This window comes from Porites lutea, chromosome 9, assembly GCF_958299795.1.
Source record: "Porites lutea chromosome 9, jaPorLute2.1, whole genome shotgun sequence".
Classification (NCBI taxonomy): Eukaryota; Metazoa; Cnidaria; class Anthozoa; order Scleractinia; family Poritidae; genus Porites; species Porites lutea.
In genome coordinates this window covers 29,622,517-29,639,073 of record NC_133209.1, presented here as the reverse complement: position 1 = coordinate 29,639,073, position 16,557 = coordinate 29,622,517, and the positions used below count along the sequence as shown (strand labels likewise).

At 38.8% G+C, this 16,557-nt stretch overlaps 1 protein-coding gene across 2 annotated transcripts in view; it reads right to left on the bottom strand.

Annotated features, from left to right (window-relative positions):
* LOC140947501 (uncharacterized) overlaps window positions 1-16,557 on the bottom strand; it is a 66,682-nt gene that overhangs the window by 28,458 nt on the left and 21,667 nt on the right. For both annotated transcript variants that reach the window (XM_073396614.1, XM_073396615.1), the window contains exon 6: window positions 509-636. In XM_073396614.1, the coding sequence (XP_073252715.1) occupies window positions 509-636 (128 nt within the window). The remainder of the gene's footprint in view (window positions 1-508; window positions 637-16,557) is intronic.

Sequence of the window (16,557 nt, the reverse complement as noted above, 5' to 3'; positions counted from 1 at the left end):
CAGTTAGCATTGTTGTCAATAAAAATTTTTCAATATTAAAATTAAAATTAAAAATAAAAATTATTATTATTATTATTTAAATAGCTCAGAAGTTTAGAAGTTTATTGAAATAAAAATTATTATAAGCGCTATATAAGTGCTATATAGGAATTAGGAATTTAGGAATACGAGATTTTATTCTTTTTTAACTTGTTTTCTTTTTAATATCAGAGACGGGTAGTTCTCTTTTGTAATCATGACTTAATTTAAGACTCTGTACTGACTGCAAGAGTTATTGGCCGCATGTGAGCCGCAAGGAAAAAAAAATTTTAAAAAAAACTATATACGTACACTACATTCCTCGCGGTTCGGATGCGATTTATTACTATCATTATTATTAGTTATTATTGTTATTATTCTTCTTATTATCATCATTCATTATTCACTGTTCTAATGGTGATTTTTCTTTTGTTAATGGCCAAAAAATCCTCCAGAAGGTATTAAATAATTAGCCAAAATAAAGCCATACCTTGGCACTCGTTATTAGTTCCAGGTTTTTCAGTGTAACCGGTCGGGCAATGGCATTTGTACGACCCCACAGTGTTTTCACATGTTGCTGGTGAGATGCAAGTATTGGGATTTTGGCATTCGTCTACATCGATAACTGGCGCTATATTAAAAAAGAAGGCAACAAGTAATGAAACCAAAAAAAACTTAAGTTCTAAAGGGTTATATAAGGGTTCAGTACCATCGCTTTTGGCAACGCATACATGGTAAATTTATTAAACCACCCCAACATCTCAAAAGTCCAGGACAAGTAGCGAGGGTCATTATAACGGTGTCTTTTTATTTGGGCGTCGCCCAGATAGAGTAATCGAGATGGCTTGTTTTGATTCAAAGATGCAACAGGCACGCAATACGTCTGAACGCAAACAAGCTAAAAGCCAAAAAAGCCAAGCAACGCGAACGTCTGCCGCTCGATGTGTCACGATATAGCATTTATCTTCGTTACATACGTCGCACATATAACGCACGGTAAACAAATCGGCAATAGAAAACAAACGTATTGAAAAAAGGAGGTACGCCGAGCTAGTGAAACAAACTGTTACATAATTTAAATTTTCGTTTTGGAAAATAATTGTCCTCGTTGTACACGATCAATCAACTGACCTTGAATTCAAAGTTAAAATTCAAAACGATCCTGGTAAAAAATTCACAACTATTTCTGAAAGCTCTTTTTCTTAAAGTACATTTAATTAATAAAGCGACCTTATTACACTTTCCTTAGGTTTGTAGAAAAAAAAACCGATAGCTCCAACTCTTCGCTATATCTCTATGCTATATCTTGCATATTCTAAACTCTGCAGAGGAAAATTGTTTAAAAGAAAAAGAAAACCAGACACCGACTTAAAAGCGACATAAAATCAAAAAAATTGCGAATTACCAAAATAAAATAGTGGGAAACAGTCTCGCCTTCTACCGCCATGATTTGTTTCTTCTCAAAACCGTTGATTCTTGGTTTTTGACGTAAGGCGCATGATCAGTACACAAATCTGCTGTCAAGACCTTTGATGATCGCTTTGCAAGAGGTGAGAACATCGTTTGGATTTTATTTAAGAGCATGTTGGGAAGTAGTTTTCTCCCTCCCCTGATCCTGGCATTACATGAAAAGCCGCCATTTTTATATAGAGATTGGAAAAACAGGCCGTTTTGTTTAGAATCCACCGCGTTGGTTTGTTATCTCGATGTGGTCATACAACCAACCGTTAAAGTATACAACGCCCTTGCCCTACTCACACATCACTAATACACATAAAAAACGTTACACACGCGTAGTACATCAACGCCCAAATATACGCTCTCATGGCATCTTTTTCAATGTTTGCTTTCGGTTTTTACAGGGGCGCGCCAATTAAAAGCAACTCGATTCAACGGAGTGCACGTTGTAAGGGGATATGTTTCACAGCGTATGAGAGGCTGTAATTGAAGGTCTTGCTTTTGTGAGAAAATTCCTAGCAGAATTAAAATGGTTTCTTTTTTGTTATGAATAATTCTCAATTCACTTCTGATTTCTTGTCAAGCTACATATCCCATTTAAGCTGTAACAGTATCAATTGAATTTGAAAACTTTACAATTCCTCGCAAACAAAAAAATGGAAAGTTTTGCATTACGGCCTTTTTCAGATTTCTAAGTCAAAGATGTTTTTCGGTTATGGTCTGGATTTACATTTGCGGAAATTAATAACTGTATACTTTTTAAAAGTAGCTGAAAATCCTGAACATACAGCAATTTTATATTAGTAACGCTCTCAACAAATTGATACCGTGAGTTATGGGATCCACATAAATGCTTTTCCCACTCTAACTGTATCGTTAAACTAGCGAAAAATAAGGACAGCAGAACTGAGCGTAAGAGTTGCATTTGGACAGTTCATCAAATTACAGTTCTTTATTTCATTACAACAATGTACGATATTGTACAGTACCGTCACAATAGCCTTCACTGTTAACTACATTCCCATCATTGCAAGAAACTGAAACAACAAAAAAATCACACGTTTAGTACAGGTTACTCTTTAACTTCCCTTCCCAAATTTGTGATGTTTTCTGACTGCGAATGGTGTCATATTTCTCTGCTAAAGACATGTAACGAGAAAAACTGCTGAAAATCTAATAACTCAGGAGGAAATTTTTAACATAAGATTAAAAAAAGTTAAAATAGCAAATTTTACTACTGTATTTTTGAACCACATATATAAAATCAACTTTGAAAATGAAAAAGAGACAGAGTAATAAACGGGTCTTCATCTTGTTGGAATTTGTGGATATATTTACTTCAGATGGAAGCTACACTAAGTCTGCAAAAAATGTGACTTCACTTCTTTTATTCAGCGGTCATTGCGAACTCGAAACTGGACTATTCAACGCTTGGAAAACTCAAAAACATCTAAGTAAGTTTTGTTTTGAGACAACAAATCTTTAGATAGGAAAATCCCGAAAAAAAAAATTCGATAACGTTTTTATCCTACGTGAAAGCCTTCTCAGTAGCTATCTAGTAAGTGCCGCGTAACGCCTGCGGATACCCAACAAAGTTTGATACAGGGAGGTTACGCCCGGAAATGCAACCCCTTAACCTTAATTTTTTATGCCATTTTTCACGAAAAAGGAGCCCCTTTCGTTTACCTTCTAATGAAAAATGTTATCATTTTCAGTAAATGCACTGCCTTTCAGGTTAATCTGAATCAATTACAAATCCAGAAAGTCTTCTCGACTTTTTAATGTCATGAAATTAATATGTTAGCTCTTTTGGGCCTTTTTGCAAACTGAAAATGACATATTTCCCTACCCTTTCTTATACTTATACTTTAACTAGTATAATCCCTACATTTACATATACCTGAGCCCTGAAAAAGGTACCCTTTAGCCCCCCCCCCCCCCCCCCCCCGAACAGTACCGCCCCCTTCAGGGAACGTAACGTAAATTAATTAAAGCGTCCTATATCGCATGACGACCTGCTCGTCCGGGGGGACACTGAAGGGTATTTTGGGTAGAGATGTACAGCAAAGGCTTTCAAACCCTGACCCCTTTTAAGACAAAAATTGTTTAAGACAAGAGACTTTATTTCATGATCGATCCTCATGCGTTTCACTTTGCATGCACAACTGAGTAATTTTTCAAACTAACATCATAGGGGTTTCACATGTAAAAGACACTGTGTTTAAGACCCTTTAAGTCAAATCGTATACTCTTCTTAAGACTCAAGACCCTACAAACCATATCCTGTTTAGCGGCACATACTCGTATAGGCCAAACAAGGGAGTGTCCCCCCGGGGCTTTAGGAGACCCAGACTTTCGTTGATCGTTTTCAACAGTACTTACGGGTCAGCGCAACCTGTGAATCCGCTTTGATCTTCTTGCCATCGTACTTGAATACGGCGTCTTTGGCTCCAGCTATCTTAATAAGAATCTAAAAGGATAGAACAATAGCTTGTCGATATGGGCAATCCCATTTATTATCCCCTCCCTCCCTCCCTCTCTAAAAGTTTATTTTTGAGGGGTTAGCTGTGTCGAGACCTTTGATCTTTAAATACTTCTGAGGGATATGAGGAAAAAGGGGGGTAAATCGGTAACTCACGGTCCTCTTACCTCGTCCGGGGGGGGCTCTTGCTTTTAAATAGAATGATCCTATTTTCCGTAGTAATGTGTTAAATTAACCGTACGGTAGCAAAAATTTAGCTTCTTGGCTTTTCACATTATTATCATTAATTAATTGTCCAAAGTATTAATAGGTTCTTCTTCCCATGTTTCCCTAACACCAAACAAATTGGCACTTACGTAGTCTAGATTCCAGTCAGGACCCCAGCCCCGTCTTCCAAGATAAACCGTGAGCCCTGTAACATATCCGATATCCCAGTCACGGAAAGTATATGTATCTAACCTGCAAGAAACAAGAGAAAGGCATTTCAATGCATTTGAGTCATACAACTACTTATCCTTCAGGAGCCAGTTAGAAACAATCGTCGGTCTGACAAATTGTGATATCAAGGTAAAAAAGCATAAGTCAGTTCCAGCACCACAGCCTAGTTGAATCGTTTTCGTTACCGTTTTGTTTATTTCTATATGTACTATTTTTATTTATAACAATGTTTGCTTTTCCATTATTATCCCGCCATGATCACTCGAGTGGTTCCAGGCAAAATACAAAAGAATTTCCTTACCTTCCCTGTTCAAAGTCATTGTGATTTTTTTTATCTAATTCTCTTTTATTAAGGGACCCCCGCGTGCCTTTCACTTCAATATACACTGGTGCATCCGTGCCGGCACCAAATTTATCTGTCGTTTTAACCTTAACTTCGTAATCTATAAGAAAAGAATGAAAAAATAAAATCAGTGAAAAAGACACATGTGATTTTAGTTCAGCTCTGCTCTTCCTTTTAGAAAGGAAAAACCCCTAGGGGGCAATGACAAGAACAAAAAATAAACTAGACCTACACCCTGTGGTGGGGGGAGGGACTCAACAAAGTTCTATAGGGGGAGGCAGCGTCGCGAAGTTCAGCCCCTTACCCTTTAACCAACATTTTTGACCTGTAAGGTAACCCTTCCGTATACCTTCTATTGACCAATTGTACCCCTTTAACATTTCAAGTGAATGACACTGCATCCCTTTTACTTGAAGTTCCAGGAAGATTGGTTTATTAGCCCTTTTGGGTTCTTTTACAGACCAAAATGACAGATTTCCTTACATTTTCATTTTTTCATTCATTTTTTCAGATTTCCTTACATTTTCTGATCAACGAGTGACTTAACAAAGGTACCTCTTTCCGGCAGAGTTTCCCCGTATAGGCCATTAGAGGGAGTCCCCTGCTTAGGACCTCATCTCCAGGCTTTGGACCCCGCAACATGGATAGGGGGCCAAATGATCAGCCTTCTGAGGCCAAGGGGGAACGTGTTGTCTTGTTTACTGAGGCTGACCCGTTCTAAACGAAAAAATTCCAACCGCGACGGTAGTTTCTTCCATATTGTCTTAGTGGTAAACTTAATTTGCTGGTGGCTTATTTCACGCGTTTCTCTATTGCATCTTAGTTGTGTTTCGTGCATGAGAGTAAATGTGGCTCATTTGTAAAAGAGCAGTACTAACTAAAGCTTCGTTTCCCTATTGCTATTGTGCTGCAGAGCTTTAAGAATACTCTAGAAAGCATTAAAAAGTTTATATTTAGTTTAACACGCAATTCAACAGAAGATTGAACAATTTTTATTTTATCAAAGTGGACAAAAACCTTGTACCAGAATAATTTAAACCTTATGGCATTCTTTTTTGCACTTTTCAAAGGCTATCTGTAATGCGCCACTCCCACATTTCCCATAATGCACCTTATTTGCCACCCCCCCCCCCCCCCCCCGTCCTAATTTTTTGCATAACTCTTGTTTTTCATTTCTCACCTGGGTATTACAGCCGTCCCAAGAAAAGTTGAAAACAATGCTTATGCAAAATTTTGGGGGGCAAATAGGGTGCATTACGGGAAATGTGGAAAGTGCGAATAACACCAAAGACAATTTCTTATGGGATCCCGAGAAAGTAAATTTCAAATTTGACAGGAATTGCGAAAACGCAGGTAAAATTTTATTTCGTGAAATTTGAAATATATTTTCTCATTGTTTCTCTCATTGTTTCTCATAACAAATTTTCTTTGTTGTTATTACAGCTAAATAATTACATCCTATGGCCCTTTAAAAGTGTAAAAAGAATGCAAAATGCTTTAAACTATTTTGGTATCATTACATTGATGATTATCGAAAATTGAGCGCTATGATTGGCTAGGAGCTTCGCTTCATCCTGCTATTATCACCGCGCGGTGATTATAACATTGAAGGCTAGCAGTTTTCAACATGGCAGCCAAATTTGTTGGTGTTTCAGAGTCGGAAATTGATCAATTTAAAGAAAATGCTGCTCCTCAAAAAACAAAAGATGCTACAAATTTGGAGTCAAGCTATTCAAAGGTAGGTTGATAAAATTTCTCTTTTGCAAGTAACACAATTTACAGTCAACTCTCGCCTGGCGGACACCCCGATAATACGGACAGCAGATAAATTCCGGGCAAAAATAAATTGCAGACGTTTGACTGAAATAAACTCCCGCTAGTACGGACTCTCGCTACAGAGGACACTAACTTAAGGTCCCTACAGTGTCCGCTACAAAGGGAGTTGACTGTACTGAAAACTGGTATGTTTGTTTACATTTTTTGTTTGTGTCGGCAACTTTTAGTAACTTTTGCGAAATATTTTGTTCTACATGGTTTCAACAGCAGCAAGAGTTCACAAATGAAATAGAAAACATGGAAGTCGATGAATTGAATAAATGTCTGGCAAAAGTTTCGTTTCCGTGAGGAAAACCGAAGGCAGCTATCATAAGAAAACCAGCTTTTTGTCGATCAGAGCCGACCTCGAGCGACATCTTAAAGCCCCAAAATCTTTCAAAAATATGTCTCTTTTTTTATTTTATTTTCTCAAATAATCTTCAATGTAATTACACCAAAACAATTAGATGTCTCAGGCGACGTGAATATCGGCGAATAGTCACCTCGAGTTCGTCTCGGTGACTATTCGGCGCCGGTATTCACGTCGCCTTCAGCGACTAAAATGTTAAATGCTATACGTTTTTGCCTCCTGAAAGTTAAAACAGTACTATACACAATGTCCGGATGGATTCCGTCTAAAAGCTTTTGACAGAAAACTGCCGTTGGCTGGTTGGGTGCCATGAGATGATGCCATCGATCAGATTTTAAAAAGGCAAATGCTGTAATTATGAGTGCAGAAGCGTACTCAGTGCGTACCTGCTGCTAGATCTTCTTGCGACACTACGACGTAGAAATAATAATTTATAATTTATACATGTATACATGTATAAAAATTATAGGCCAGTCCTAAAAGAAGAAAAACTTCAAATATATTTTTTAAATAACTTGTATCAAACAGGCTGAAATGACTGTATATCTTTCGACTTCGTACGATCGCTGCGGAAAAGCAAACTAAAAATTGCCGGACAGGTTGTAAGTTGCGTATGCCACTCTTGCGGTATATGAATCGTTTCTTCTAACATTTAACGGATTAACATAAAAGAAAACACCTTTTATTTCGTGATCTAAGGTCCTTCCAATATTCAAAAGGAGAGAAAAATTCTTTATAATCTTTGATTAATTTTATTTTTCAATTTGTTTTTTTATTTCCACCACTTTATTAGTCAGAAGTCGTCAAAATCCGAGTAAATTTTAAGAGAATGGTTTTTCTATCTTTGCTTCCGATTATCTTTTCTAGTTTAAAGATTTTCAATCTTTATTAATGACAAAATTGCGCCCACATAACAATTTTTCATTGATCATTCTAGATCGCACTTCTATCTTAAAAGAAGATAACTGACTTTAAGAAAAGACACTAGTGCCGACGTTTATTCGAATGCAATATGTTTCTTAGCTATGATCTTCTCCAATTACTGCTTTGTTCAATTCTAAACTTAAGTCGTATTTTCTTGGTATAAGGACACTATAGCTCTCCTAATGCTTGTGTGCAGTTTTTCGCTTCTTTCGCTTTTTTCCCCGTTTATTCTTGCATTATTTTTTCTCACTTTTTCTCTCTCGTTTTTGCACTTACACGTTCGGTCTTTTCTATTTTTATCCATTTAAGAATTGTTTCCTATGTTCCAAACAAATTGTGGGTACTAAGAGTTAAATTGCCGATGTTAGTATTGTAATTATTAATTAGGTAACATAATTTCCTATTCCAAGCCGTAATGGCTTCCTTGGCGGACTCCCTTGCCTCACGATCATATTTTTAAAAAAATTTATATGTATATTTTGTGTGTATAGCATAAAGATAAGAAAACAATAACACAATAAAATTTTCTCTGTTTTCTTTTTGACTTAACTGCATTTCTATTCCTTTCTTTTATACTTTCATTTGACTGTCGTCTATATCAGTTGATTTTCGGTCAAATCTAAAATTGGAGCCAGCGATTGCCTGACCTAGCCAACCGGTCCTTTAATTTCGAGTTACTCTTGAATTCCTTAAAACATTTCACTAAAATTGTGTGTCTTTTTATATAAAAATACTTTGCAAGCGAGTCTTAAATCACTTGAATGAACTCTTTCTGAAACGAACCCCGCTGAGGCCAACACTATTGGAAACATCCGTCGTTATGGAGGTATCCCCTTTCGTACCGAGTCAGAGAAAACGACATGAAGAACGACACAATTAAGGGCTAACTATAGGTCTATAGGTCTTTAAGTGTCTTTCTCTAAGAGGTGTCTGTTGAGAGATAATTATGATTTTAAAGTTATTTACTAATATTCACCTATATGCTAAAAATCTCTGAAACTAGAGTCATAATTTTTTCAGAGGGAAGACCAACAAAGCTTACCTTTTGTCTCAGCAAAGCTGCTGCTAAAAAGGAGGAAGAGAGAAAGCATTAACGACAACAGCATCTTATTTTCCTGCAAAGCAAATTACGTATCAACCTTGACTCATCCAGAAAATGATAATGTGTGGATTTCCATTACTCTGCATGTAACCCCTTTCTTCCAGCTGGGCAAGCGAAGTTAACATGGTTGCCATGAGAAACGAATTCCTGCTTCCACAGCTGTCGAAAAACAAACTGTTTTGGGCAAACTATTGCTTCGTATTACGAACCATATAATAATTATCCAGTAAGCAATAACTACATATCATTAGCTTGCATTGCCGAAACAAGCTGTGTTTTACCTTCGCAGCTAGAAACATTCCCAAGCTAAACGAGCTTTTAATTAATCTTTTGATTCACACGAATCCCTGTGAAGTGATAGTCCGTACTGAGAAAATATTTGAAATTTTATAATCAATGTTCAATTTAGAGTTTCTCGTTTGGTGGATGTGGCGGTTGTAAATCAAAACTGAGAGAGAACTTATCTTGACTATTATCTTTCAGTATTAAATTGTGAACTAGCTTTATGTTTGTTTTAAGGTTACAAGTTGCCTGACCTATTTACAGTATGTAGCTGGACATATTAACATTCAGTCGTAAATAAGATTCATATAATAAACATTTTTCTTTGCTTAGTACGTCACCGCAATCTGATGAGCGCATTTATCCCTAGCTGTCCTAGACTCTTCTGCCGATTGCAATGGCATCTATTGAAATTTAGTAGAAAATTACGAATTTGCAAAATATTAAGTACAGGCCTCCACCCATACAAATCACTTAATTAGTAACGATAGTGTTAGATGGACATTTTCTCTCGGTTGATATGACGATGCAACTCAAAGAGGACAGTTTGTTCCTTTGTCGTTTTGAGAGACGTTAAAGCACAATATGGCATCTATCTCGTAACAACTTAAGTGATTTCTTGAGACTACAAGAATTTTATACGCAGCTGAAGCCGGAGTTGAAGGCTGGTGGTGAAAGTATTAGTTAGGCCCGCTAAGCACCAGCGGTTTTTTATCTCTGCAAAGCCATGACACTTTGTGGGTTGATTTTGCCCTTCCTCTGACGGGTCCACCTCTGAGAAGTTATTTTCTGGGTATTTCGGTTTATCCCGCTGCCTCTGTGCCTCTCTTTCAGCTAACAAACTGAACAATTTTAATTTCCCAGCATGAATTTTATCTGGAAAACACGAACACTTGTTACAGCGAGTGGGTAAAGAAACTACATTGTTCATTTTGTTTTTCCCTTTCACCTCCGCATCACTCGACAACGTTGGCGATTCTCATACCTAGTCAACAACTTTTTAGAAAATATCCCTCATTGTCACAATTAAGCTAAGATCTAAGACTTATGCATTTCTCTCTTTTCGTGAAAATCAATACAAGAAAATTTAATAATGTTTATGTATAATTAATCTACTTCGACATGTGAACGGCTTTCCACGTACTGACTCCCTGCATCACGTCTGGATTTCTTCACGCCGGTACCAGCGAAGTCTACCACTATATAATTTCACACGAGTCTTCTAAAGCTAAATTATTTAAACTGTGCGCACAGAAACTTCCTTTCACAAGAGAACGATCCCCAGATCGCCTTGATGTAGTCGAAAAAAGTCACCACCGTAGAAAGGCTTAACGGTAAATGTAATTTCCCTGTAAACAAATATGTATGAATTCTTTCAAAAAAATCAAAGAGGCGGACTCGTGTAGGCCCTGCCTAATTCAGAAATTCAAAAAAAGTTTATTCGTAAACTGCAAGGAGGAGATCATCATTCACGTGCAATAGAACTAAATACGCTTAAAAACTAAGTTTGTCAGCAAACAAATGAAAAAAGTACGCACATATACTAAACAACTTCAACTAGTATGATATCTTAGCATACGTATATGGCGGGGTTAGCGGGCGAGTGCTGTAGTTTTTTTGGCGGTGAAGCTGCGTGAAGATCGGGAGCTACTGAAACAATCCCGCCATTGAGGTATGCAGGCCACAAGTACCGTAAAATTCCGAAAATAAGCCCCTCCAAATATAAGCCCCCCCAAACCAGTAACACAAAAAACCCTCCGTTAAATCGCCAATCCAAATATAAGCCCACCGGGGGCTTGTACTTGGAAAATTTCTCTCAAATACAAAGTAAAACAAAGCAAAAACGGTAAATTCACTTCCAACTATAAGGCCAGCCCAATCGATTTTGAAGCACAAATTAAGTTTCCCTCCGTAGATAAACCCCTAATATAAGCCTCTCCAAAAATAAGTCCATCAGAAGGGGCCTTTGAAAAATATAAACCCCGGGGCTTATTTTTGAAATTTTACGGTAACTCTGAAATAACGCCTGACTCATTGGCAATTTTGGGAGAGCCCTAAGTGAGAAGTAAGTGTTAATTCCCCAGGGAAAAATCCTGGGGCCCACCTTGTTCTTAGTCTACGTAGATGACATACCAAATATATATAGTAAACATCCTTATCACGGCTGTCGAACACAGAATTAAAATCAGTTAACTCAGGCAAGGACATGGGTGTTTATGTGTCAAGAGACTTATCCTGGTCAAACCACGTGGACTCAATTGTAAATAAAGCAAACAAAGTGATGGGCCTCCTAAAGCGTAGGTTAGTAGCATGTTTCGGTGAGAGCTCTAACAGTAACAAGACAGTAACTCAACTCAACACCATGACAGAACGTCGCTCTCTCAAGCCCCTTCCCATGATGCCTAGCATTAGGGTTACCACCCTCTAACACCTTCCCCCCAGTAAAATCTACAATTTTACGTTTAACTAGAGTATCTTTGCGGCATTTTCACTAAGCGTCCCGAACGTGTACGTTTTACAGTAATAAGGTCCATGTTAGTGCAATTAGCAGGTTCTGCAGCATTTGCAGTGTCTTTTAGTGGCTTGACTTTTTTTTCGTTTGTTTTCAACAACAGCTACAGGTAGGTCTTCGGCTGTCGGTTTCTGTTCTGCATATTTCGAGGTGGGTTCCGTAACTTTGGCTTGCTGATCTTCCTTAAGATCTACACGGTTTCTTCTGAGCAGTTTGCCATCCACATCAACATCGTATGAACGGTATCCACAGTTCTGTGAGACAGTTCCTTTCTTCCACTCTTGTCCTTTCAACAGACCTTCAGGCTTGACTCTTACGGTATCTCCAGGCTTTAATTCATTTAGGTCTTTAGCATTGCGGTGATAATAGGCTTGAGATTTCTGGTGTTTTTTAGTTTTCTCTGCTCACACTGTCTCTGCAATCTCAGGTGTCAGTAATGTCGCTTTCATGGGTACTTCAGTTCTTGTTCGACGGCTTAGGAGTCTTTGTGCGGGAGATGTTGTCATGCCAGCAGTAGGCGTGTTGTGCTGGTCAAGTAATGCTTCGTACGGACTCAATTTTGTTTTCTCAGCTTTCCTCACCAAAGTTTTGACAATCTTCACAGCAGATTCAGCTTTTCCATTACTTTGGCGGTGATCTGGTGAAGATTTGGTATGTTTAATCTTCTTTCGTTGGCAGAATTGCGACAACTCGACTGAGTCGTAGTTCTTACCACAGTCTGTGACGATCTCATCAGGAATTCCCCATCTCGCAAATTGTTTTTGCATTAGATTAATGGTTTCACATGCAGTTTGGTTTTTCATCAAGTCAAATTCAATTCAGTAACTGTAATAGTAAACTAGAACAAGATAGTGTTCTTTGTTCCATTCAAAAATATCAGATCCAACTTTTGACCAGGGTCTGTTGGGAATTTCATGACTGATTAGTGTTTCTTTTTGGTTCTTAGTCTGGAAAGCTTTGCAGACTTCACATGTAGCAATGAACTGTTTCAACTGATTGTTCATTCCCGGCCACCATGATGAAGTTCTAGCACCCCTAAGGGTCGACCCGGTGCCCATATGTGCTTGGTGTAATTTAATAATCAGAGTCTTTCGGAGTGTTGCTGGGACTACGATGCGATCACTCCTGTAAACGATTCCATCGCTAAAGGACAGTTCATCCTTAATGTTCCAATACGGTAAGATTTCAACAGGAACGTTTCGTTTGCTTGGTTTAGAGCCCATTGATATGTGGTCGATGACAGACTGTAAGACAGCGTCCTTTGCAGTGGCTTCTGCAATTTCAGCGAAGTTGCTTGTTAAGCTTTGTTCTTCATTAACAAGTCTTGTCGTTTCAATCTCTTGTTCGATCTTACTTCGGTGCTGGTTAGTCGGTTGAGATCTGCTCAGGGCATCAGCAATAAAGAGGTCTTTGCCTTTTACATATTTAAATTGGACATCATATCCCATGATTCTACATAGCATTCGCTGAAGTCTAGCAAGGTTATCTTCAACAGGTTTCCTCAATACGGCAGCAAGGGGTTTGTGGTCGTTATAGACTGTCACTTTCCTACCATAAGTGTAGGTATGAAATCTACTGAGCCCAAATACAATGCTAAGCATCTCTTTCTCGATTTGGCTGTAGCGTTTTTCAGTGTCTGTTAATGCTCTCGATGCATACTGTATAGGTTGGCCGCCTTGCATGAGGCAGGCTCCTAAACCACTTGATGATGCGTCCACTTGGACTTCAACTTGTTCAGCCACATTGAAGTATCTTACCAGTGGTGCATTCAGAATGAGGGTCTTAATTTCATCAAAAGCTTTCTGTTCATTTCCTTCTCAGATAAACGCAGTGTTGTTCTCAGCAGAGCTCGTATCGGTTCTGACTTGGTTGACAAGTCTTCTGAAAATCTAGAGAGGTAGGTAACAACACCGAGTAGTCTTCCGACTTCATCTTTGTTGGTTGGGGCAGGCATTGACTGAATACATTCTTGTTACTTGGGGTCAGGTTTAACTCCTTTGTCTGTAAGGACCACACCGATGTAGAACAACTCAGTCTTCCTCAGCCGGAACTTGTCCTTATATATCAAGTTTAATATTCTTCTGATGGCATCACTCCAACAAGGCAACCAATCTCTTGTCATGGCTAGCTGTTGCTTCTTCAATGTTTTCTCCATCGCCCCAGATCAATATGTCATCAGCTATGGCTTTTACACCTCCTATTCCTTCTAGATTCTCATCAATTCTTCTTTGAAATTCTTCAGGTGCTACACTGATGCCAAAAGGCATTTCTTTTCCATTTCATCTGTCCAAGAGGGGTATTAAAGGCTGTCAGCAAGGAGCTTTCTGCATCTAATGGTACATGCCAAAAAGCAGTCTTGATATCAGCTAGAGAGAATACTTTAGCATTGCTAATGTCTGTAAGCAGAAGATCGACAGTTGGGATTGGGTACTCAGATCGTTTGAGTGCCGTGTTCATTGGTCTGCTGTCTATGCAGAGTCTAATTCCATTCTTAGCAGAAGGTTTGTTTACAATTGTAGGAGCACTTACCCATTCGGTAGGCTCAGTCACTTTCTCAATTATACCTTGCTGTTGGAGGTCTTTTACTTAGCTGTTTTGTGAGGAGTGACCTCATTACTTGAGTGAAGATGTAGTTCGCCCTCAAACTTTCCTATACTGTCATCAAAAACTTGAGGGTAGTTAGTCGGAATGGCCTCCAAGATGAGTGGTGTTGTCACTTCACTGGCAGTTACAAGGACACTTGGGTTAGCTGGCCCTACTAAAGCAATATTCTCTCGCAAGAGTTCAATGAGTTTGACTGTTTCGAGTCATTTAGACCGAGCAGAGGTGTTAGGTCTCTGTCAACAATTCTAAACTGAATTATCCTTTCTTCACTGGTTGCAGGATATAGCACAAAGATTTTTCTGGTTCCCAGGGTCTGAATTTTGGTTTCTTCATCATAGAGAGACAGAACAGGCTTGACTACAGTGTAAAGGTCAAAGAGATCATAATCTCCACTGATGTCTTTGCACACATTCACAGGGAGAATGCTACATGTTGAACCAGAGTCTATCTGAAAGCTAACAGGAATTCTTTTCTTCGACAGCAGTAGGTTTGTAAAAGCTTTCTTGTGATCACAGTTTTGATTAAGCACACAGATTTTGTCAAGAACTTCATAATAGTAATCCTCACCATCTTCTTTTACTCTCAGTACAAACGGCTTTGAGGATGATTTTGATTGTTTTGGATCTGAGTGTTTCTCCTGTTTTCCTTTTTGTAAACGTTTACACTCCTTTGAGTCTTGTAAGTGATTTTTGGCCTTGCATTTTCTGCAGACTGCTCCCCAGGCGGGGCAGAGTTTCTTGTCTGAAAAGCTATGAGCTCCCTTTTTGTTTGCACAGTAATTACACATGAGGACTTTCTTGGGCTTATCTTTACAAACAGCTTCTATACTCTCTTTTGCAGGTGTTCGGTTTGCACTGCACTCTTGGACTTCAATCTTTGTACTTTCATAAGCCTTGCCAATTGTAACAGCTTCAACTCTTGTGAGAGTGTTTCCTTTTTCTAGAAATCTTTTCTTTAGTTCTTCATCAGAGACACCATAAACAAACTGATCTCTCACTTGTCTATCTTCGTCTACATAATTAAAGTCGTTCACTAACAGCAGCACATCAGTGACGAAAGCAGTTATTGACTCTCCAGGTTTTTGCACTCGTTCTTTAAATTTCTCAGAAGCAACAATTTCGTTACAGTCTGGACTTACCGCTCGCTCCAGCTTAGTCCACATCAGATCATAGTCGTTTCCATCTTCACCTTCAAACCAGTCCAGGCTGTCGTATATCTTTGGACCTTCAGGGCCAAGGCAATCTTGAACCAAAATACAGTTTCTTTCATTCGAAATATTCACAAGACTTCCTTTGAAGATGTAACCACATTTCTTTTTGAGGGCTTCCAATGCTTCTAGCCGATTCTCCTGGCGGGAATCGAACCTGGGTCGCTCGAAGTTCATGATGGGCGCGATCCATTCAACCAAAATTCCAACCGGTCCGACCGGGAAAAGTGGTCCACCTCAAAAGGTGGACCCGTTTTTTCGAAACTTTTCCGGTTGGACCGAACCGATCCATTGAGTTTTGGACCGAAATTTCCGGAAATTTTGGTTGAATGGATCGCGCCCAATATTAGCCGTAAAGAAACCTTGATTTTGATCTTAAGCTGGGGCCGCAGCTTCGGCTCCTTCTTCCGACATGTTTAACTCGTGGTTTTGCAGGGTTTTAGCTCGAAGATCTCAGGCAGTATGTTTGAGCGATCGACGAGATTCCACACTCACAGACAAAAAAGATCACAAAAAGTCAGATCGATAGCAGATCGATAGCAGCAGAATAATCAGCGTTTGTTCACACTCCTGGTACCATGTTTCCGTGAGAGCTCTAACAGTAACAAGACGGTAACTCAACTCAACGCCATGACAGAACGTCGCTCTCTCAAGCCCCTTCCCATGATGCCTAGCATTAGGGTTACCACCCTCTAACATAACAACAACGGTGAAAGTTTCTCTATGCTCAAAAAGTCCTTGGTTAGAGCAATCCTAGAATACGCATGCCCGGTATTATGGTCGCCCTATTCAGTGAAGATAAGTTGGCAATCGAAAAAGAACAACAATGAGCATTGAGAATCGCTCTCGGTCAAAAACTACGCGAGATGTTATATGAAGAACGATGTATATTGCTAAACTGGAACTGACACTTCAGCATCGAAGAGAATACCTATCTGTAATGGAATTTTACAAGACAGTGTTTGGTCTAAATAGTCTATAGACTTTAATGACTATTTCGAG